Source organism: Betta splendens, chromosome 17 (genome assembly GCF_900634795.4).
Source record: "Betta splendens chromosome 17, fBetSpl5.4, whole genome shotgun sequence".
Classification (NCBI taxonomy): Eukaryota; Metazoa; Chordata; class Actinopteri; order Anabantiformes; family Osphronemidae; genus Betta; species Betta splendens.
Window position 1 is genome coordinate 6,421,897 of NC_040897.2, and position 21,319 is coordinate 6,443,215.

A 21,319-nucleotide genomic window follows, 5' to 3' on the forward strand; every position below is an offset into this window, starting at 1 on the left:
CTGAGGCACTGAGGATAGTTCTTCAGGGATTTATTTAAATTAAACATAATAAACATTTTCTTTTCCTTTCGTTGATATTGTTACTAATGCCATGGTTGATGCAAACTTGTAGCACTGAATTCCATTCGTATTTATTTGACTCCCCCTGTTGGCCTTAGTGTGTAATCACAAGTGGGTGAGTAGATAGCGTTAGAGTATATCGAAGTGTAAGAGTAGAGTAGATAGAGTAGTGCTATATTATAGTGCTATAACTACTATTTGGGTAATTTGCATAATTAATTTAACTTATGATTGATCTAATTTGCAATTTTAATGCCAACAATTTGTAAACTGCACATGTTCACACAAAAAAATGAAATGTAATGATAGTGGATTTTTTATTTATGCCTTTATTTTAAAAACATAAAACACAACAATTCAGGTCTTCCAGGTTTTATCCTACCCCGCCTGAGGCTGCATCCTGTCCAAACATACAGAATGAACATTTTGAAATGCATACATACACTGTATGAGAGGTAAAATTGATGCGAAATGTTTGCACTTGTCCAGTTGTCCACTTGTATCACATTTTGGTAATTTGACCTCAACTATTACTGCAATGGAGCCAAAGACATGAAAGTGATTAGTGTTTTACAGGAAAACGTGGAACTTAAAATCAGTCAGCAACTATTTTACCAAGCACCAACAGCAACTATGGGCATGCAACATGTCAACGAAGACAGAAAATCACAGGCTATTACAAGTTACTGCACCTTTCTTGACTTCTGTAATAGTACTGCAACAAGCAGACAAAAAATGTGAGTGTTCAAGAACTGCATGGGAATGCGAAAGAAAAAATACAACACTCATTTCATTAGAAAGGACATTGTGCATTTTTGTTTTGTGCGCGCCCAAACTGTGATGTTCACACAGAATAAGATAATAAAACAGCAAAATCGGATGAGGTGTTTGCATGCTTAATTCATTATATGTGAACATTTATTAAATTTACTATACTAACTTTCCTCTTCAATAACAGCAGACACCATTTCTGGATCTGAGTTCCCAACTCAGTGTAGTTCAGCAGTTTCCAGTTCTTTAACACTCACATTAAAATGCTCCTTGATATTCAGACATGTTGCTATGATGAGAAAAATATTCTGACAAAAATTAATGTAAACATCACAAGTGATGGAAATACAAAGAGTTCACAAAATGAAACGATTTTTTTAAATGAATGCTGTAAAACACTCCAGGACAAATGCTAACACTAAAGTATTTGTCTGCAGCATTTACAGTATAGGTTTTGTTTGTACAAATGTTTGCACTGTAGCTTAATAAATGAAAACACGCACGCACAAAAAAAGAAAAACAAATCAATTTCAATATTCATGTCAAAATCCCATGATAAACGCAAAAAACACAATTGCACATGGGCCTAAAGAAAAAAAAAATGCATATACAGTATCTATATTAACACATTTGGACACAGCTACTCTATATGTCTAAACTGTACAATATCTACCTTAAGAACAGTTGCACAAAATACTATTTTCATATACAGCAATACTTCTTTTATTTTACAATGTACAAGTTTAACCTGCCTGAACAGTAAAATGCAAAGCACAAGCCCCAAAAAGGCCACAAAAGTGCATGTTATCAGGTCGATTGGAAGCCACTGGAAGGAAGGACCAGCAAGGGAGGAGCAATGAAAGCTCCGGTATCGTACAGTGTTTCCACACTAAGCTTAACAATGGAGGGAAATCTGAAGTAGATATTATACATGCTAGCACAGACACACACAGACACACACACACACACACAGACACACACACACACACACACGTGCAAAACATTATGGGGTGATGATGAAACTCCAATGCTCTCATCTCTCACTCCAACATTTCTTCACATCGTCACATTATATTCAAGTAGGGGCACTCTGTTAGTAGACATTTAGTCCTTGTACCTTTGGGACAGAAGCCAAACTTCAAACAAAGCCTGTGACCACCAGGCACTGAATTAGAGAGGAATACATCACTGAATCAAAGTCACTTATCAACTTACTCTTCATAAACACTACTGTAGCTAGCATGTGTTTGAGTGACAGACAAGCTCACCAATGTTTCATTGTTGGTGGCCAGCGAGTGCAGTGCTATGTGTGAACTTCCAGACCACCTGGGGTGTTTACTGCAGTGTTCAGAGGGGAATGCTTGAAGCCACGCTTCTGTAGTTTAAACAGAGACTTGAAAACAGACTAACATTTCAAATTGTTTCACTCTGACATTACCTTTGTATAACTGTATTTAACTATTTGAATGTATTATTGCTGTCCTCACACTGACAAGTGCTCATAAGCAGTCTGGAGATTATTGGAATATTTAAATCGACCTATGTTGAGTTATTATTTGTCCATCACGTTCAGCTCCCTCCAAGCATTCCCCTTTCACAATATAATGATATTATAATATCAAATAAAAAGGAAGCAGACTCCAAACTCTTCTTGTTAAGGCCACTGAAATGTGCTTGAATCTTTTGTCAGAGGTACCTTCTGTTTTGTTTTCCTGTCACTGCCTCCATTCTCTCCCCATTCATAATCACCTTCACTGAACAGTAGCATCCTACATCTGCTCCAGCAGTCTGATAAATGGACCTGCAGGTGATCCTGAGGGCAACAAAGAGCTTTTCTCCATCTATTAATTCCTGGTCCACCACCCTAACTTTCCTTTGGTCATCATGTGAACATTCTCTTCTCTTGCCAAAAGCCACACATCTAAGTCATGGCTAAATGTCTCCTTTTAAACAAGAGGGAGACACGCATGGTGGTCTAACGGCCAAGCAGGTAGACCACCACTTCATAGGTACACATCATGATGGCAGTGTTGGGAATCTGACGGACAAGATGGGTTGTTAGGCCGCGATACAGCGCCCGATATCCTTCCTCCCTGGGTACTGTGAGCAGAGTTTGAAAGAAGGAGCGGTACCTGCTGCCTTCCTCTCGTAGCCGTGTTCGGATGACCTCTGCAAATAGAAAGCAGAAAAAGAAAGTTGTGTTAAATATAGTAATAGCCACTAGTCGTCAAGTGACCCATCCTCTGGTACACACCATTAATTTTATCAATTTGTCTGGTTTAACTGCATCTAAAGTCTTTAAAAAATGATTACTGGCTATTATTTATACAATACAACTTGTGAAAAGACAAACTAAGATGAGAAAGATGGCGTGTTACCATGAGGGTAAGCGATGGAGGTGGCACAGGTCTTGGAGGTGGCTGCTGCAAGCATCATGCCCACAAAGTCTGAAGCATCTTTGACAGACTCCTCCTCTTCATCCATGCTAGCATGAGCCTTGTACTCCAGCAGTTTGCGCTTGATGCTCTCATAGATGACAAAATGGATTACGGTCTCAGAGATGCCAGCGTATGACGCCGACATGCCCCTATAGAAACCTCGCAGGCCGTCCATCTGGTACACCCTCCGCATGCACTCAAATGCGCTCATTCTCCGCTCACCCCGGTTTCTGTAATAAAGCCCATCAGTAATATCATCATATAACCCATTCCACTGTTATAGACTCTGATTTAAAGTTTGTGCTTCCTCACCTGGAGTCCAGCTGCAGTCGTGTCTTGATCAGCCAGATGGGGTTGGTAGCTGTGATGGCAGTAAACCCTGGGAAATTCAGGAGGAGGTCACAGGTTCAGACAGACACAAAGGCACTAGGCAGAATGCATTCTAAACACCACTAATGCTCTATACTGTACAAAGACAGTGAGAAAGCACTTCACTAAACAGAATCAATCTCATCAAATCAATGTTTGACTTAATAGAAGCAATTTGGTTCTACAGTGCCGAAAACATATTATTGTATACAGATCACATCTGTATTAATTTATTACTTTGGAGACAATCTTTTTCCAAGATACAAAAGACGTGCTGAATACACACTGATCCTCTTCATGTGAAATGCAACTTGGTTGAGCGTAAACAGTTTTACACCTGAAGTCAGTTTTCATAAGCCTAAAATGGAACACAGAGGCAGCAGTTTCAGCTTGGGTCATGAAAATATCTAACTGCAAACATTAAGAAATCAGGGCCAAGCAGCAAAGCTGATTGTGTATGTAGCAGACTGTCATTATACTGCAGTCTGATTTATTTCTTTTAAAATGCTAATGAGACCTTGTGGAAATAAAAGTTATTTATGATATGAATAATAAAATATGTTCATTTTAAAAAGCTTACGGAGGCAGCCAGGTTTCTGTTATGAATATTAATACACAGTTAAAGTCATTTGAAATACACAAATGACTATTGTTACGACTTTCAAAACACTTGTTGATTATACTATTTTTTTAAAATCAGGAAATGGAGTATGAATACTGTCGGTTAAAACTTCTCGTCTTCTTGTTTGTTCTTTGAAATGGAACTCTTAAGGCACTACACACACACACACGAGCAGAATTACTACAGCAGAGAGAAACAAGATCATGTCTTCAATAATTTAATTAGGCTAAAGTGGAAACTGGTGAGAATTGTACTACCACACTCACTCGCTACTAATACTGTAGTAGTGTGTAAATTTATAACCTTTATGTCCATCTGCCTTTATAGCCAATCTCATTAAGCAGATGTGAGTTTGTGCATCATTTTCTAGTATCAATATGTAGTAATGTAAGCTTTGAATATGTAGGACACACAACTAGTAAATGAGAACTTTATTATTATGAAATGACACAAGGTCTAAATTTTGATACAAAAGAGAAACAAAACTTGGCCATTAGCAGAAAACAGCTAAAACAAGGGTAAGTCTATGAAAACCTGAGTTACATCTAATAAATGCAACACAGTCCTACGTTAAGGCAACTGCGTGAAGAACAAAGCATGGCACTGGTCTGTGAAGAGAAGAAGAGAAGAACTAAAAGGAAGAAGGAAAAAAGAACGAAGTAGAAGGAAGAAGCGTCTATGGCGTGTACTCACGAGGGAGGGGCAAAGCTCCTCCAGCTCCTCCCCGCTGCAGTTAGTAGCCTGCAGATATGGGGGGCTCAGATGGCGGGGATGTCCCACCCAATCACGCAGGGGTGAAAGCTTTACAGTAAAGCCCTAAAATAGACACAGGCTTTTCTGTACCACAGGCGCACACAAGCAGCAGTCACATCCACCCCCAGCCCTACCAACCCGCCCACTTTATAAAGGTGGATCGAGAAAAGATGGGAGGTGATGATGGACCATCTTTCTCCAAACCCTAAAAGGTACCATCCCCTCTAAATTACTCCTTTATGTTAAATGTATGTTAGTTATACATTACTTTTAATTTTACATTTTTAAAAGTAAAAGTAATGTATCCTTCGTTTACTGCCTGTAGTATTAGGAATACAGAATATGTTGACTGCACAGAAGCCAACCCAATTCAAAGCTTGTCCAAAGCATCCATCTCTCCAGAGCAAGTGCAAAGACAAAAGCAAAAAATTGATCTGAGGTATTCTGCCCGTACAACTTTATAGTCTAGTTTTTAGATAGAGGATTAAATCAATGATACAGTGAAATAAGGCATGAAAAATATGTATGAAATGCTAACCTTGTCTTTATGGATGAACTGACTCCTACAGTAAGTGTGGACAATGGTGATGGAACAATTTCATGAATATGTTAAGACATAAAGTGAAGTATTTAAGTAGACCAATGGCAAGATAATCAAAATACCCCTCAGAACCAAACAGATTCAGGAAAAGTTAAATAAATACATTAAAAAAGCAACATTTAAAAAGTATTCAGCGCTCCAGGCCTAAAGAATGACCTGGCTGAGGAAAGATCTGAAGATGTCAGAGTTGACACATTTTGAATTGTTTTTAAAATTGTTCTCTGAGATACTAAGTTTATTCATTCATTCATGAGTGAGTATTTCTCTTGTTTAGCACTTTGTACTTGCTTTAAGTCCTGACTTACTTTAAATTTGTGTGAGGTACTTACTATATTTATGCTTAAAAACCATGAAAATGTCAGACTAATCTTCAAACAAAAACTCTGAATAGCTGCATGTGGTGTATATTATGGTTTTTCCACTTAGCCTTAAGTACTAAGGCAAGTATGCTTACCTTAGCTAATGGAAGCAACAAACAAAGTAGCTCTTCCCTGAAGTGCAAAAAACTATTCAATTCACAAAAAGCAGACAGACAATAACTCCACAGAAACTACAAAAACTGTACAATATTCATAGTAAGGAATGATGAGGCTAGTCTGAGGTAAAACCTCTTTCCAGCCATCTACACGACAGGTAGCTCAGCTGGGCCAGTGCCAGCCTTGCACCAATACTAATACACCCCCCACCCACCCCCCCAAAAAAACCAGAAGGACCAATGCTGTCAATGCATGATGACGAACGAAATGGAGCACATCAATCACGATCTTCTGCAGCAGTGACAAGGTTAGCATTTCTTTTGTGCTGATAAATGGGCTGTTAACGCCAAACCAGTACATGATATTACATTACCTTTAAAATGTTGATGGAACAACATAGGCTATGGGAAGGGGAGGGGGGTGTTAAGGCTAATAATAAATTTACAAAATCATTTAAGCCCAATACTACAAACCGGTCGCAATGATAATAGTGTTATCATTACAAATGTATATCCTTTATGAACGTTCTACTATTGAAATAAAAGAAAAAGTCACCATGGTTTTTAAATCATACCAGTGTAAAGAAATGGGGTGCTACCTGACGTGTCCGCCCGAGTGCCAGGGGCCCCGGTTGACCTTTGAGGACCGTGATCTCTCCTCTATACACACAGAGCAAAGAAGGGGGCCCACACCACACTGTTTAAGTAACAACTGGGATGTTAAACCAATGACAGAGTCCTCTGGAGAGGCCTCAATGTTAAATAATTAAAAAAAGGGCAAGGAGAGTAAAAAAGAATTATAATAATAGAGGACATGGGAGACAACAGGGATAGAAGAGGAAAGCACAACCTAAACTTTGAGGACCTTGAAGTTTACTTGTTTCATTGGAATAGCTAAAAACATATAGCACAAGTCATCTGGGTGGATGAAAAGTCTGATACTGCTGACTTAAGGTATTAGTCTCAACTACGTGTGGAATGTATGAAGAGATAAGATATTGTATTATCTGAGTAAATGGAAAATGCTGTTGAAAAGTGTAGTCAAGATGATTGTGTGGCTAACCTGGTTTTAAACCTGGTTATTGTGAAGGTGTTCTCACAGTATTTAGAGTCAGTTTGATCCTGAGAGTTATAAATTGTGCTTTCTGATAAAACCCCTCGTTTATACTTAATATTTACTGTATAAACATAAAACAGTATATAGTTAGTTATCTTTAGCATGCTTTAGATATTTACAGGTCTTTATATTTCTAACCCAAACATCCCATATATCTATAAAAGGGGGGGGGGGTTAAAGGGAGTAAAATAAAAATGAAATAAACATTGATGAAAATATAAAGACAAATAATGTTTGTCTCGTGAAGACAAACAAAATAATTCCTTAACATGTATATTTTTAAACCCTCTGTGATTTATACTGCTGAGGCAGACTGACAAACAGTCCAATATAACTGTCAGCCAAGACAGACAGAAGGGAGGGGGAGAAGGAGCTGTCATTACCTGCCATCCCAGCCGACACCATGTGCACCTGGGTCGAGTCTGGCTCCAGGACTCCATTCAGCTTCTCCTTGGCTGTCGAATACGCCGCAAAATAAATTGCCCTGTGGCAAAAGCACCATAACGAACAACGGTTAAAAAGTTAGAAACAAAAAACTAGGAATGAACTACTTTAAATAGTAACATGCTTTCCCTCATTAGCATCTTCAGTTTAATTAAAAAATATTACATGAACTACATTGAGCAAAAAAAAAATACTGTACAATGCTGCTTAAATTGTACAAAATAGCAAGTAATGAAACAGAGCTGTGTGAGCTGAATGTTGCTAGCTGGCAGCATAAAAGCAAGCTTCTGAAACTACTGCTAAAATATAATAATAAATTCACAGGAATTAGGTCAACATTCTGCTGAACAGAAATATCACAGTAACCTCTCTTTTCTGACCTTGATATGAATGGAGAGCATCACGCACCATATAATCTACAATCTCTATAATTCCACATTGTGGTGGAAATTTTCCATAATAAAGCAGATGAGAGAGTTGTCCTTTTGTGCGATTTATTAAAATAATAAAGAAAGGATAAAAAAATAAAAATAATGGGGAAAGCAAATAAAAACATGGATGTTGATCGTGCACATCAACAAACCAAAAACCAGCTGGGGAGATCAGTGCACACACCACGAAGGTGTGATGCAAAGAGCCCACGATCCTAAAGTTGTTTCTGCCTTTTAGCTTCTCTGTCCGACTAGGGTGGAATGTCTTTCTAACCCAATCAAATTACATGCACCATCTCCTCCCTGTCGCAGTGTGTGTGAAGATATTTACATTCTCACACCTGCATTGCTGACGTCCAACTATCTGTGAGAAAGGAGCACCAAGTCTCAACAGACAGAGACACAACTCCCCGACCTTGGGTTTGGGAGCTAGAGTTGAGAGTCTATCAGGCAGAGACAACCATTGAACAATCTAGGTGAAATGTCAAATGCATACAGTAAGACAAAACATAAGATATTAATTGCAGAACATAAGTCATAACTCGTATAATAACTGCATAGAAATAAGGAAGAGACATAGAAATAAAGAAGAGACATTTTTTGCCATAACACACATGTAGATGAATCTCTCTCTCGCGCACACACATGCACAGTGATATGGCTAAAGCAAGCTGTTTTTAATGAATGCTCTCATTACATTTAGGTATTTTAGGCTTTCTAGTGTCAAAGTATGCCCAAAAGAAAGTACAGAACTGTTTTGAACGAATACTTGCCAAAAACTAGATGAAGAGTAAAACAGAAAGAGGAAATTAAGGTAAGGAAGAGATGACTAGAATGAGCCAACAGGAGATGACAAGCTGCCATGTGATGCAGGAGTAACTGGGGAAAACTGCAGAGGTCAGGGATGGGATTAGACAGAAACACAACTGTCTCAGTGCGGCAACCCCACTGTGATTACAGACAGCTGGCCAATGCCTGCTGTTGGAGCAGATTCGGGCTTTGATTGATTGGCTCCTAGCTGTTGTACAATCTTCAACGAATGCAGGTAACAAAGCAGCAGCTGGCTCAATTTCACAGGCATGTCAAGAACTGCATTTCTTTGTTTCGGTTACGGCTGCCAACATGGACTCTGAATGAGTTCAGAAGCAAATGCATGTTCAAATATTATACAAGATTGGACTCAATGCTAAAATACCTTTATTTTCACGCTACATCTGATATTAGGTGCAAACGTAGGTAGTTACTTTTACCTTTGGTCTGGATTTTCTGAGTAAATGTTTTTATCATTGCTTAAGAGGCTGAGTATTAAAGGCTGAAAAATTGGGTAGGATATGGGGGACACACAGGACACTGTAGATAGCACTGTACATACCTGGAAGGTGCCACGCCTACGAGGTTTGGGCCCAGTCCTCTGAAGAGTGAACGGGGTCCCTCTCTTTCCAAAATTAACCTACACAAAGAGAAGCACACTTTCAAAACTTGCTTTAATATTTATTGGTCATTTCATCATAAAGAGCAGAAATCATGTTTTAACATCTATGCCAATAACTGCGAGGTCAGATGAGCAACGGAGTAGAAAGCTTTATTAGTCTAGCACACAGGTGTTGTCTAAGCCTTTGTCTGTAGCTCACATAGTATCTGATACAGGTGTGCCCTCCAGCGTGTTTATGTTGGTGCGGATAGTTCACGGGTTCATTTTATATTGTCTGCTGATTTCAAAGAGTGTTTTAATCTCCAATCTAACCCAGTTACCTCGCATAAAATGACATGGCCTTTGACTTCCTGTCATGTGTTGCATGTTTTTTGCAGGGATAGTGAAACACAATGTAATGAAGGAAAAGAAGGAAGATACTGAAAAAGACAAGCCAGTGGTTCTCAGGGTCCATAAAAATACAGAACAGAATAAATGTCTTGGTGCTGATAATTATATTTTGTGCAACTTGTGGGCTTGTGCCTTCCTACACTGATTTTTTGACTGACTGACTTCTGGTAAAGGTTAAAAATGTATTATTTAATTGATTACCAGCATATGTTATCAGATTAAAAATAGGGAGCGATGTTCTGAAAGTAACATTGAACTTCCTCACAGTCAAAAATCTAACTTTGTTAATCATTGTGTTTTCTGAAATGGAACAGCTCACATTCTGGTGACCCACATTGACTTGTTTTTTTTTCTTCACTTGCCATATCGCCATACCCTCTTCTTTTCTGATAGTGTGATAGTGGCTGTTATCTTAAACCAACTTCTTATGTTGTTTTTATGTCACCACACGCCCAAACCAATGCCACGACAAACTAATCTCTGTAAGCAGAGCATTAGTCCAATGTTGTTAAACTAATATTCTGAAAAAAATAAACTTTTAAACTTTTTTAAACTTTTAGCAGCCTTGTTAATAGACGAAAATATCCCGATCTATTTTAACACCCAGTGAGTTTAAGTGCATTTCTACAAGCTATCAAATTTAGGAAAAAAACAAGATATTAATAGATATTAATTCTGTCATGATGGCTTTAAGTAGGTATCTCATACAGTATCTCATTTCTTACCTATCAACTAAAGACCAGTTGCTCACCAATCTAAAACTAACAAAACACCAGCTAAAACCATTATCTTTTCAGCAAGCTATGTATTTTTTATTTGTAAAACTGTGCTGAGTGAAGTATTAAATGGTTTAGATCTTTTAAATGATAAAAGCTAACTACAAATTACATTTGGGTTTTTTTTTTCAACCTACTTGAGACAGTGCAAAGGTCCTGGTGGAGCAACACGAGCCACACTCCCTCCATTCACAGTGCTGAGTTGGACTTCAGAGATGTAGAGTGTGATGGAGGAGGACTGTAGTCTTGTTTTCACAACCTCCAGAGGACAAGTTAAAATAGCACCCACTGTACCTCCACATCTAAACAGGGAACAGAGAAAAGGTTGAAGAAACAAAACAGACATTCAGAAAATAAAAGGCAGCAACACTAATATTTTCTCTCCCCGTGTTCTTTCTTAAACAATTTGTTCTGATCCCCCCTCCAGTCACTCTGTAACACAATCAGGTATTGCTTTTTATTCTACACCTTAGCTGTGGTAAATTATCCAGCAGGTGCACATGCACACAGCACGACCTTGTGTTTTGATATGCACGATACTGACACGCATAAGCCAACAGCTAAGGGGGTTCAAGATTTCAGAGAAAACTATGGCGCTGTAACTGTAGCACCCTCGGAGAAAGTGAAAATGAGCTGTCAGGAAAATCAGACTCCGGCCTAACTGGCTTGTTTCACACGTGCATGCACAACAAATAAAAGCACTACTGATTAAAAATGAACTGAAGGACCTCGTGACTCAATTAGACTTTGACCCCCCGCACTGACTGGAGCTAGCATGTAAACAAACTGAAGCTGATCTAATTCCATCAGCTACATCTTCAGCAGATAAAAAATAGAACAGTATATTATAAGCGCTCGCTGTCAGGTCAACACAATGTTCCGTCCCCGTGCCAGACATACGCGTTAGTTGATCCCTTCTACTTTCACACAGGGCTGCTTTCCACAATAGGTCTAGAACAGACAAACATGTACAGTCAAACCACCACAATGTAATGCACTGTCACACTGACAAATCACACAAATGCTCTGTAGATGAGCTAAAGAATACTTGCTGTAGCCAGACAGTTTCCTGGCTACTGGCGGTAAATTCCTCTAGTTGCCTCTCTTCAGCACAGCACTAACTATATTTACCTTCCAAAGGGCCGACCCACATTCACGCTCACAGGGAGCTGTGACCCTTGGCCTACTTTTGATGCTATGCTGACTGACGCCTGTGTGTATCTCCCAGCAGCTGGCAGAGGAAGCCGTACGCTGGGGCCTCGAACGCAGGTTTTGGGGGAACGCAATATAAATTCAGCTTTTGCAAGAGATCAGTGAGCCTACAGTCATGTTTTCTTGTTAAGTCTCCAACAGAAAAAAATAAGGGCTGTGATGAGATTAGCTTGGCTGAATCTCAAGGTTCGGTTTCAGGACAAATACAGAGAAAATGAAAACACCGGATTAAAAATTGACAGATTTATGTTTACTACTAAACATGCTAAACCGCATGTCTGTGTTTACATTTTCTTTGGTGAAGACGTTGATGGCTTGTCTACTGAATGGCAAGCTGCTAACTGAACTAAAAGTAGCTACGGAATGTTCGACTTTAGGGGATTTAATATTTCTTACAAAACCTTTTAACAGTTTCTTTTTCTGTAGTCTCTACTGTTACAAAAAATTAAAAAATAGACAGGGCAGTATAAATAGAAGTTCTCAATTTTGTATGTCAAGGTAACGCCTTCTGCTTTATAGTAAAGTTAGAAGAGCGTTTTATTAACTATTAAAAAAAACTCCCAAACTCCTAATATTATTGTGGATTCACTACAGCTTCATAAAGCTACCGATAAATACAGTGTCAATAACACCGGATATTATATTTATTTTACCTTCAAAATAAAATATATAAAATCTTACTTCAATTATAAAATGTACATAAATTCTCACAGCGATCGAAATCTAGGACAAATTGTTTACTGAAAACCACCGCAGCCTCATTTGTATCACACGCGTCGCGAATTTTATTTTAGTCAACCTGAGAAATTCTACAGTGTTAACAGGAAGTGCGATTTAAATCCACCCTTTTGACATCGTCCGACGTGACTGAACTCACAAATTCTGTTAACGACAAGCGCTACCACACGCACGCGCAGGTTAGAAAAATGGCCCTGGCTAGCCAACGTTAATTGGATGAACCAGGCGCCAGTGCGTATATATAATTATATATATTAGGTGTAATGTAAGCATATATGCAATATCTAAATAACATATTTTGTCTGACTTACCCTCCAGCGAACAAATGCACCAGCGTGTCCCTTTGGCTCATTATTTAGCATGCTCTGCCAGCGCACCTCAGGGCCGCCGCAGAGGGTCAAACGCGGGCTTGGGTCCCGACGCTTGCCGTTGTTTTCAGCCTCTAACGGAGATAAGGACGTCGACGGTGAAACGATGTTCGCGAGGAAGCAACCGCAGGGCGAGTCTCCGGTGATTCACACTGCAGTGGGCCGTGAACCCCCCCTTCACCGTGTCGCTCAGCTTGCTCAAGATCGGCACGGATAGATTCTTCACCTTTGACAGAACGACCGTAGATGCACGCGCTCACCCAGTCTAACTGTCAGCAGAACTGCACCTCAGCCGAGGTAAACGACTTTATAGCACATCCGCGCGGTTCGGGTCGATTTTCTACTCCGCTCTCATCGATGCAGCGACAAGGAAGGAGGCAGAGCTCATAGTATTTACTGTACAAGCATAGGCTGGAAAACACGCGCTGCGATTGGTCAGCGTGGCGTGTGACGTCACGTCGTAACCGCACTGATCATGCATTGTTCACATGTTCATTGATTGACTCAAAGCTCCATCATGGTTTCACAAATGCTCTTCCTGCTCTGTCTGGGTTTAGTTTAGCATGATATAACAATAGAGATGCAAACCATCCACTGCCAATTCACCTTACAATATGTATAATATCATAAATATATAGATATTTGTTATTATTTAGATTTGATTTTTGTCTCAACAAGATGGGATATTTATGTTTACATTCCAGGCAGTCACTTCACTAGTTCTAGCTTTATCAGGTTGTTTATTCTTTAAAAAGCATTTTGCTTGGATTTTAGAGTAAGCTGGTCTATCATTAATAAAGGCTAAAGGTATTGATTGTTTTTTTTATCCAAGTCATTCACCCCGTATCAGTCACTGCGAATACACAGAAAGCCAACTTCACATGATCGGTCACCGTTTCAAATCTACTGCCGGCTGGTCCTCAAACACGACCCTTCATCAGCAGTTGAAAGAAATTCCAGAGTTACAACTGGCATCTGTCCAGCACAGCCAGCCTATCTGCTCCTGTGTTTGACAGCAGTTAGTGTACTGGAGCAAGAACAAATAGGTGGATTCAGTTTTTTTTTCGTCAGCTGACCACAAATAAAATGTTCTACTGGCAATTTAGTTTTGTAATTGGTGGCGTGTGTGGTTCCACATTTCACATGCGTAGCCTAATGTCAAAAGAAGTAATGTAATGCCCACCATTAGACAGTCAGATGAGAGGATGGTACGTCTCTAGTTAGAATAGACCTAACCACATTAAGATTAAATGAATAGATGTTACAAACGTATGCATCTTTCCTGAAAAATGGAATGATGGACTGTGTCATATTCAAATCGCTACGAATGACCTCTTAGATTCGGGACTAAATGTAGGAAACATTTGTGGTCTGAGAGATTAGGCTTATGCCCTCACTGAGACAAAAGTGCATCTGAAAAACAAACTTAATTAGTGCTTTGACATGAGGCTCACGAGATCTCCTGACTGTTTAAAGGATCACGAGACGAACTGCAGCAAAGAAATTAAACTGTTATTGAAAGCAAAACGCTGTGAATAAGTTGTACAATCTGTCAGTCTGGCTCACACACGCTGTATCAGCCACAACATTAAGACCACCTGGTGGTTCCATTGGACAGCAGCCAAAATAGCTGCACAGCTCAAAGTCCAGCAAGCTCTGATGAACTGTGTTCTGACACTTGTCCATCATGGCTGGCACCAATGTTTTTCCACCCTGACCCCTGCCACTATAACTATCAGGTGTCTAGTGGCTGTCAAACCACGTGAGTTTAATTTACTCGCAATGCAAATCACATTTATACAATTAAATTAACTAAAGTAACTTCACAAAATGTAAAATGGGAGCTCTTCCTTGGATTACAGACAAAAAAACTGAATGCCTGGAATTCATCTTGTAAACCATTTCTTTCTTATAATCATAGAAACACTTTTTAGTAAAAGTTCAGATACAAACTTACTGTCTACTCTGTAATTCAAACTATTTAGTCATTAATCTGTTTTCAAAAACAATGTGATGTGGAACCCCCTCCCCCCAACCAACTGAGTGAGTATTTGTATGTTGGCCCAAGTTAAAGTCCACTGAAGCAGGTCTCATGATATCCCACACATCCAGAGAGTTCAGCTGGACTTAGACCAAACACTAATAGAAATAGCTAGTGTGTGTGTGTGTGTGTGTGTGTGTGTAGTCTGCAGAGATCACAGTCAGCACAAGTGAACCCCTTCTTTATCAGTATTTGGGTCCAAAGGGAATCAGTAGGAAGCCATAGGATCAGGGCATGGGGGGTAATATGATAAAAATAGATACAGTACTGTTTAACCAGTGGTTAATAATTCAAGGGGATTATTTAAGCTCCATTTTTAAAAATTTCAAACTGTCTGGGCCTTTAATGTTTCTGCATATTGCATCTTCATTTTGTAATAATATGGTACATCAACATACACTTTGGTCCAAAACGACAGATTTGAAGACAGCCTGACCCAAGTAGAGCATAGATCTGAGCACCGCAATGAGTGGAAAGGTCATGTAAACTTTGAATTAGACGCTGTGATGCCCTCCAGTCATTTACTTGACTGATGCTAAAAAACATGAATATTTTAGGTAATCGATTCTGCTGGTTGGTAAAACATGAAGTGAAGGATCTTTAATGATGAAAACGATGCATAAAAACACTAGAAGGTGAGAGCAAAGGGTGCAGGCGGCAGTCAAAGGTAAAAAGAAGTTTAAAAAAATCCAACCTGAATACATGTTTTAGTTTTCCGTGCTTCTCTCTTTTCAAATCAAGAGGCTATGTTTTCCTTAAAGGAAAGATTTAATTAATGTAAAGCTACTGTTAAAGGACGTACACTATGACCTGTTCATAACTTTCCCATTGGCTTAATTGGACCTTCAGCACATAGGCTCAAGTTTCACAGATATAAAACCTCCATATTCAAAATATTTTATCATTTTAGCATTTAACTTAAATGGCGTATCGCAGATAAGGTAATAAGACAATAAAATATCAAGTATTCAATCACAAATAGTTCGATCACAAAATAGCCCATGCTAGCGTAATAATCACTTTAAAACATTTTCTGTTCTGTCCAGAATCTTCTCATGCACTCGCATCTATTGACATCACCAAAGTACGAAGTGATTGAGAGGATTAACGAAATACTGCCACCTAGTGAGTTTAAACTCTTCACGTTGCAGTTTTCGCTGAATTGTTCGGCTCCTTGTGAAAACCAATTCTATGTTAATAAAATGATACTATTTGGCCGCAGTTACTAAACACTAAACCCCCCTAACTATGGGAGTACATCGACATTTTGCCTACATTTATGCAGTGGAGTAAGTTGTGATTGAATCAATGCATTATTTTCCCCATGAGTATTTACAAGAGTCGCCGTATTAAACATGAGCTGGCTACTCCCACAACCACGCAGGCGAGTTGCTATTTTGAGAAGTGATCGACGTGTGTAACGAGTTTACATTAGAATAACTAATGATCGTGAAGGCAGCATCGTGTCACGTGACCCCGCGCACAGCTGAGGGCTGCTGAGGTAGGCTTGCCCGTTGCTAGCCCGTTAGCTGGATCCAGTAATGCTGGTAGTCCGTCTCTTATCGCCCTTTCAAACCAAATCATTCGGGGGAGATACACCAGCCGCCATGGACACGATGCAGCGCGCGCGGCTGTCGGTCGGAAGCCACCGTATCGCGAGCGTTTGTTCGGATGCCAATGTCAGAGTTTGCAGCTAGAGCTGCCCAGTTAGCTTAGCTAGCCTGTGTCTGGTAAACGCAGGGGAAAGGCCAAGACCGAGCGAGGAAAAAAAGAGGCCGTCGGGTGAGTATGTTCACAAAAACGTCCGTTTATTAAATCTTAGACAGATTCAGCGATGATCGGCGGGTTGCTTATTCGCCGTTCGGGGAGGCTGCTTGACGCGGTTTTATCTCGTTGGGATTAACGCGGTGTTTACCGCGGATGCACATTAACGACACCAGCGATCATTACACGCTTCACATCGACCACAATTCCTGATGCAAACAGTCAATCACTAGTTCTGCTTGTGTCATTTAGTCATAGTGGTGATAAGCTGGAGTTGGAAAGATTTCACTAAATTTATGAGTAGTGTTGTTTATTGTGCTCTGTCCTCTGGGTCTGTGAGAACGTTACGTTGCTTTCAATGCATATGTTAATGTAATGTTTACTCTCAAATAGTTTGTTAAATGAGTCGGTGGATGGAAGTGTGAAGGGAAGGTTGCATAGTGATTCCAGAAGATTAGATTTTGTTTTTGACAACACTAACCGAAGCTTAAAGGAGCAAGATGTGTTTATTTTTCTTTAACTTTGACCCATTACATAACACATCAGTGCTTTTGGAAAAAAGGTACATGTTGATTTTAACAATGTTTTGCAAAGATCAAAACAGAAAGTCATTCTCACAGATCTACTCTTGTACTAATATTTGAATTTAGTTTTTATGCCCTGCATCTAATAGTTTTCCACATTGTTTTGTTTTGGTCCAGCATCCAATCATTAGCTTTTGTGAGACCTGTGATTTTACTAATTTGGATGTCACCCTTCCTCTATATAGCATCACAGAGACTTGAAATGAATTGTATTAGAGGCTTTAAGAGTGACATGTAACTACATGACATGCTGTAATTACCAGTCGCCCATGCGCCCCCTGTTTATCTTTTCTTTATTTCTCATAACACATTTGTTCTGTAGGTGGAGAGAGGAGGACAGGAGACGAGCAGGTTTTGAATCAGATCTTCCTTCGAATTCGCCTCCACCACCGTCCTCATTACTGTCATCCTCGGCGAGGCGATGTCTTCATCGGGGTGCTGCCACCTACCTGGCTCCCTTTGTGATTACTCTGGGAACGCTGAATCAGATGCCTCCAAGGATTCGGAGGAGTCTGAATCTACGGCACAGGCCCAGTACATTGCCAAGGTTACAGCGAAAGATGGCCGCCCACTCTCCACCGTTGTCAAAGCGGTGAGCTTGCAGAGGTAAGGGCGGGAGAAGCACACAGGGGACCCTAATGAAAACACTGTAATTACATTGTTCTGTGGTTAGTCATCACGCCGTTGTCTTCACTGCGTTTGCTGTTTTTCCCTACAGTGATGTGGGCATGTGTCGGATCTGTCATGAGGGGGCTGGAGGGGAGACGTTGCTTTCGCCCTGCGACTGCACTGGCACGCTTGGTAAAGTGCACAAGAGCTGCTTGGAGAAGTGGCTGTCGTCCTCCAACACCAGCTACTGTGAACTCTGTCACACGGAGTTCACTATTGAGCGACGGCCACAGCCACTCACACAGGTTAGAGGGTTGTTTTTTGACGTGACGTTGTGTTAAAGACGGGTAGAAAACAATAGGAGACTATTGCTTCATTATGTATGCATGGCACTGGCACTGTTCTGTTCCAAACTGAAACGCGTCAGTTTGCTCCTCCTCAGTGGCTGAAGGACCCGGGCCCTCGTAGTGAGAAGCGCACACTCCTGTGTGACATGGCCTGCTTCCTTCTCATCACACCTCTGGCAGCCATCTCTGGCTGGCTGTGCTTGAGGGGAGCCCAGGACCACTTGCAACTGAAGAGCAGACTGGAGGCTGTTGGCCTCATAGCCCTCACCATTGCCCTCTTCACCATCTACATCCTCTGGACGCTGGTAACTTATCCTTTGTAACTTATGAGCAATTCTGTATAGGGCTGCAACAGCGAATTGATATTATCGATTTATTATTAGGTGGAAATGATCAATAGGGATTTGCAGTTATCGATTAGTCGGGCCTCTCATTTTATGGTGTAGGAAAAATAACGCATCCGCTGCTAAAATGGCGGAGAAAAACGATCAACTAGCAGCAGGACAAAGGTTTCTTCATCTGAGCATTAGTTTACTACAATTAGTTTACACAAGTTAAGCAAAGTTCAACTTGTGACTTGGAAATACTACAGCGATGCGGAGAAAACACAGTGTCAGGGAAGTAGCAGCACTAACAAATGCTGCGCATCCATCACGTGAAGAAGCTTCATTAGTTGCTACTGTTTAAAAAGTTAGTTACTTCAGAACACTGGCATTGGTTGTGTAATCACCATCATTGCTAAATAGTGGTGAACGGTGCCACCATAGAACAGCTCAGCTTTCAAGTACTAAATGTAAAAGCAGCAAATAACAGCAGCATTAACTTATGAGGACGTGTTTCTAGTGGTTGTTACTGTTGCCTCAGGGCCAGAAGGAGTCTCTGTGGAGTTTACATGTTCTCTCGTGTCTACGTGGGTTTTCTCTGCTTTTCTCCCACAGTCCTAACACATACCAGTTGAATGGAGCTGCTGCAGATCTTTACCACTAAACAAAACTCGATGCTTGCTTTGCTTATTTATATTTTGGATATTTATAGTATCTAATAGTTAAGTTTTGTTATTCAAAAATTGGAAAGAGTCAAAATGAAAATATCAAAAAAATAATTGAAGAAAAAAAAAAAAGATTACTTGATAATCAAAATAATTGTTTGTTACAGTCCTAATTTTATTCTTTCCATAAAGGGGCTGACAGATGTGTATTGACTTACATAGAGAGAAAGACCCCCGTGTCTTGACTATAATAGAAATGAGGTCATTGATGTTTCCATTATTACCTTAAACAGCACTGGATCAAAGTCAGAATGTTCCAACCTGATATTCTCTAAGTGTTTTGCTTGTTATGTGCTAAAGATACATTTACATTGTAGCTATATAATTACATTAAGCACTAGGTAGCTATTATCCTTAGCCTTATCTGGACAAAACTGATGTTTTTCAAAGGACTAATTTTTAAAAAATGTTAAACCTATTTCTTAACGCCCCCCAGGTGTCTTTTCGGTACCACTGTCAGTTGTACTCGGAGTGGAGAAGGACCAATCAGAAAGTGCGCCTGCTCATGCCCGACATGAAGGGAGCGCACACCACCCAGCGCTCGGTGCCGACCAAGTCGACCAAGAAAATGACTGATGAGACCATCGTATGAGTGCTGAGCGGCGGCGAGAGGAGTATTCAAAGCGAAGCCCATTAAAGCACTCTCTAAAAGCGACGTTAATCATTTAATGACCTTTTTTGCACTTCGTACGGACCATTCTGGGAGGAGAAAGCTACTTTAGCCTCCGGTTTTTCTTTTTCTTTTTTGTTTTTGAAGCACTTGATGTAAACTGCTACAGTATTGATCAACCACAAAAGTGGTTTTGGAAGGAATGCATTTTGGAGTCATTGTTGACATTGAGATACAGAGTTTACCTCCAGTGCTGGGATGTGAACTAAACACATGGACAGTGGACTAACCAGCCTGAGTGTACGTCTGTGTTGCAGACTCATCAAATAGTAAGACACAAGCTAATGTAGCAGGATATAACTGAGTCAGCATGCTACTACAGTATAATACCAAGCATATTCACACTACCTATAATTCCCCCCATGCCCCCTCACAATGTATTTAGCTGTTTTTGAACAATGGGCATCCAGTAGCCCAGCAGAGGCCAATTTAAAGCATTATTCACACAGTGAGTGTTCCTCTTTGACAGTCGCTCATACAACATGCTTGTCTGTAATTTGAAACCCTTTTAAAGTTTCCAGGTAAAGCTTTACAGTCGCTGTCTAAATGGCGACGTCCAACCCCTTTTCCTGCGCAGAGAGCGCCGGAGGCATCACACAAACTTATAGTACTCTTGTCTTGGGATCAGCGAGGATTTCAGCATATGGGATAATACTAATGCGATGGTGTAGGAGGAAAACGTATTGGAGACATGGCAAAATGTTTACATTACAATTGGATACTCATACGAGTGCATTAGCAAACAGCGCTGCTCCACTTGTAAATGCACCATTCATTATCGGAGCTGGTGACCAGTGGTAATAATCTACATCACAAGAAATGCATTTATAAATAGAAGCAGTGTTCCTAATCGTGAGGTCCCAGCCTGTCCACTAGAAAATAAATGTATGGGAGCAGGCTGGTGCATAAAGAGAACATTGTATTGAGGTATCAATCAGTGTATGCAGCACATGCTAAACAAAGTATGTTGTGTTATTGTAGTCTTCCTGCTGCAGCCCCTGGAAAGTTGGGTTATTGTGCAATAAAACTCGAGACTCCTGGACTTTTCTGATGGATGTAGTTTCATTTGACCTGCACTTAATCTTTAAGATATTTGATGATAATCTGTAAATTAATGGAGTGAGATATCTACTGAAGTAGGGTTTTGATTTCCAAAGTTACAATATACTTGTAAAGCTCTTAAAAGCTGTGCTTGGTCTCACCCTTAACTAAAGCCGTATTAAAGTGGATACCTTATAAAACACAATGTCTAGATACTG

At 40.1% G+C, this 21,319-nt stretch overlaps 2 protein-coding genes across 4 annotated transcripts; one reads left to right on the forward strand and one right to left on the reverse strand.

Annotated features, from left to right (window-relative positions):
- Positions 1 to 369: 369 nt before the first annotated feature.
- LOC114844330 (solute carrier family 25 member 36-A) lies at positions 370 to 13,396 on the reverse strand. Its single transcript, XM_029131624.3, has 7 exons — positions 12,941 to 13,396; positions 10,817 to 10,981; positions 9,454 to 9,531; positions 7,590 to 7,690; positions 3,582 to 3,648; positions 3,210 to 3,499; positions 370 to 3,000 (listed from the first exon to the last, which is right to left on the reverse strand). The coding sequence occupies exons 1-7, from the start codon at positions 12,979 to 12,981 to the stop codon at positions 2,807 to 2,809; spliced, it is 936 nt and encodes a 311-aa protein (XP_028987457.1). The 5' UTR covers positions 12,982 to 13,396; the 3' UTR covers positions 370 to 2,806.
- Positions 13,397 to 16,395: 2,999 nt separating this feature from the next.
- On the forward strand, positions 16,396 to 21,102 carry LOC114844829 (E3 ubiquitin-protein ligase MARCHF2-like). 3 transcript variants are annotated; one of them, XM_029132468.3, is made up of 5 exons: positions 16,396 to 16,539; positions 17,709 to 17,992; positions 18,105 to 18,300; positions 18,438 to 18,647; positions 19,827 to 21,102. In XM_029132468.3, exons 2-5 carry the CDS (start codon positions 17,808 to 17,810, stop codon positions 19,980 to 19,982), a joined length of 747 nt encoding a protein of 248 aa, XP_028988301.1. In that variant the 5' UTR covers positions 16,396 to 16,539; positions 17,709 to 17,807; the 3' UTR covers positions 19,983 to 21,102. The 3 variants fall into 3 exon arrangements, with proteins under 3 accessions (XP_028988301.1, XP_028988300.1, XP_040924167.1); XM_029132467.1 differs by lacking the exon at positions 16,396 to 16,539 and adding an exon at positions 16,546 to 16,820; XM_041068233.2 differs by lacking the exon at positions 16,396 to 16,539 and adding an exon at positions 17,346 to 17,364.
- The last annotated feature ends 217 nt before the right edge of the window (positions 21,103 to 21,319 follow it).

Coding starts and splice junctions, on each gene's coding strand:
- LOC114844829 (XM_029132468.3), top strand. CDS start 17,808: ATGTCTTCATCGGGGTGCTGCCACCTACCTGGCTCCCTTTGTGATTAC. Junction 18,301..18,437: donor GGCCACAGCCACTCACACAG/GTTAGAGGGTTG, acceptor GCTCCTCCTCAG/TGGCTGAAGGACCCGGGCCC. Junction 18,648..19,826: donor TCTACATCCTCTGGACGCTG/GTAACTTATCCT, acceptor AACGCCCCCCAG/GTGTCTTTTCGGTACCACTG.
- LOC114844330 (XM_029131624.3), bottom strand. CDS start 12,981: ATGAGCCAAAGGGACACGCTGGTGCATTTGTTCGCTGGAGG. Junction 10,982..12,940: donor GTGCATTTGTTCGCTGGAGG/GTAAGTCAGACA, acceptor TTCCCTGTTTAG/ATGTGGAGGTACAGTGGGTG. Junction 7,691..9,453: donor GTAGGCGTGGCACCTTCCAG/GTATGTACAGTG, acceptor CTTTTGCCACAG/GGCAATTTATTTTGCGGCGT.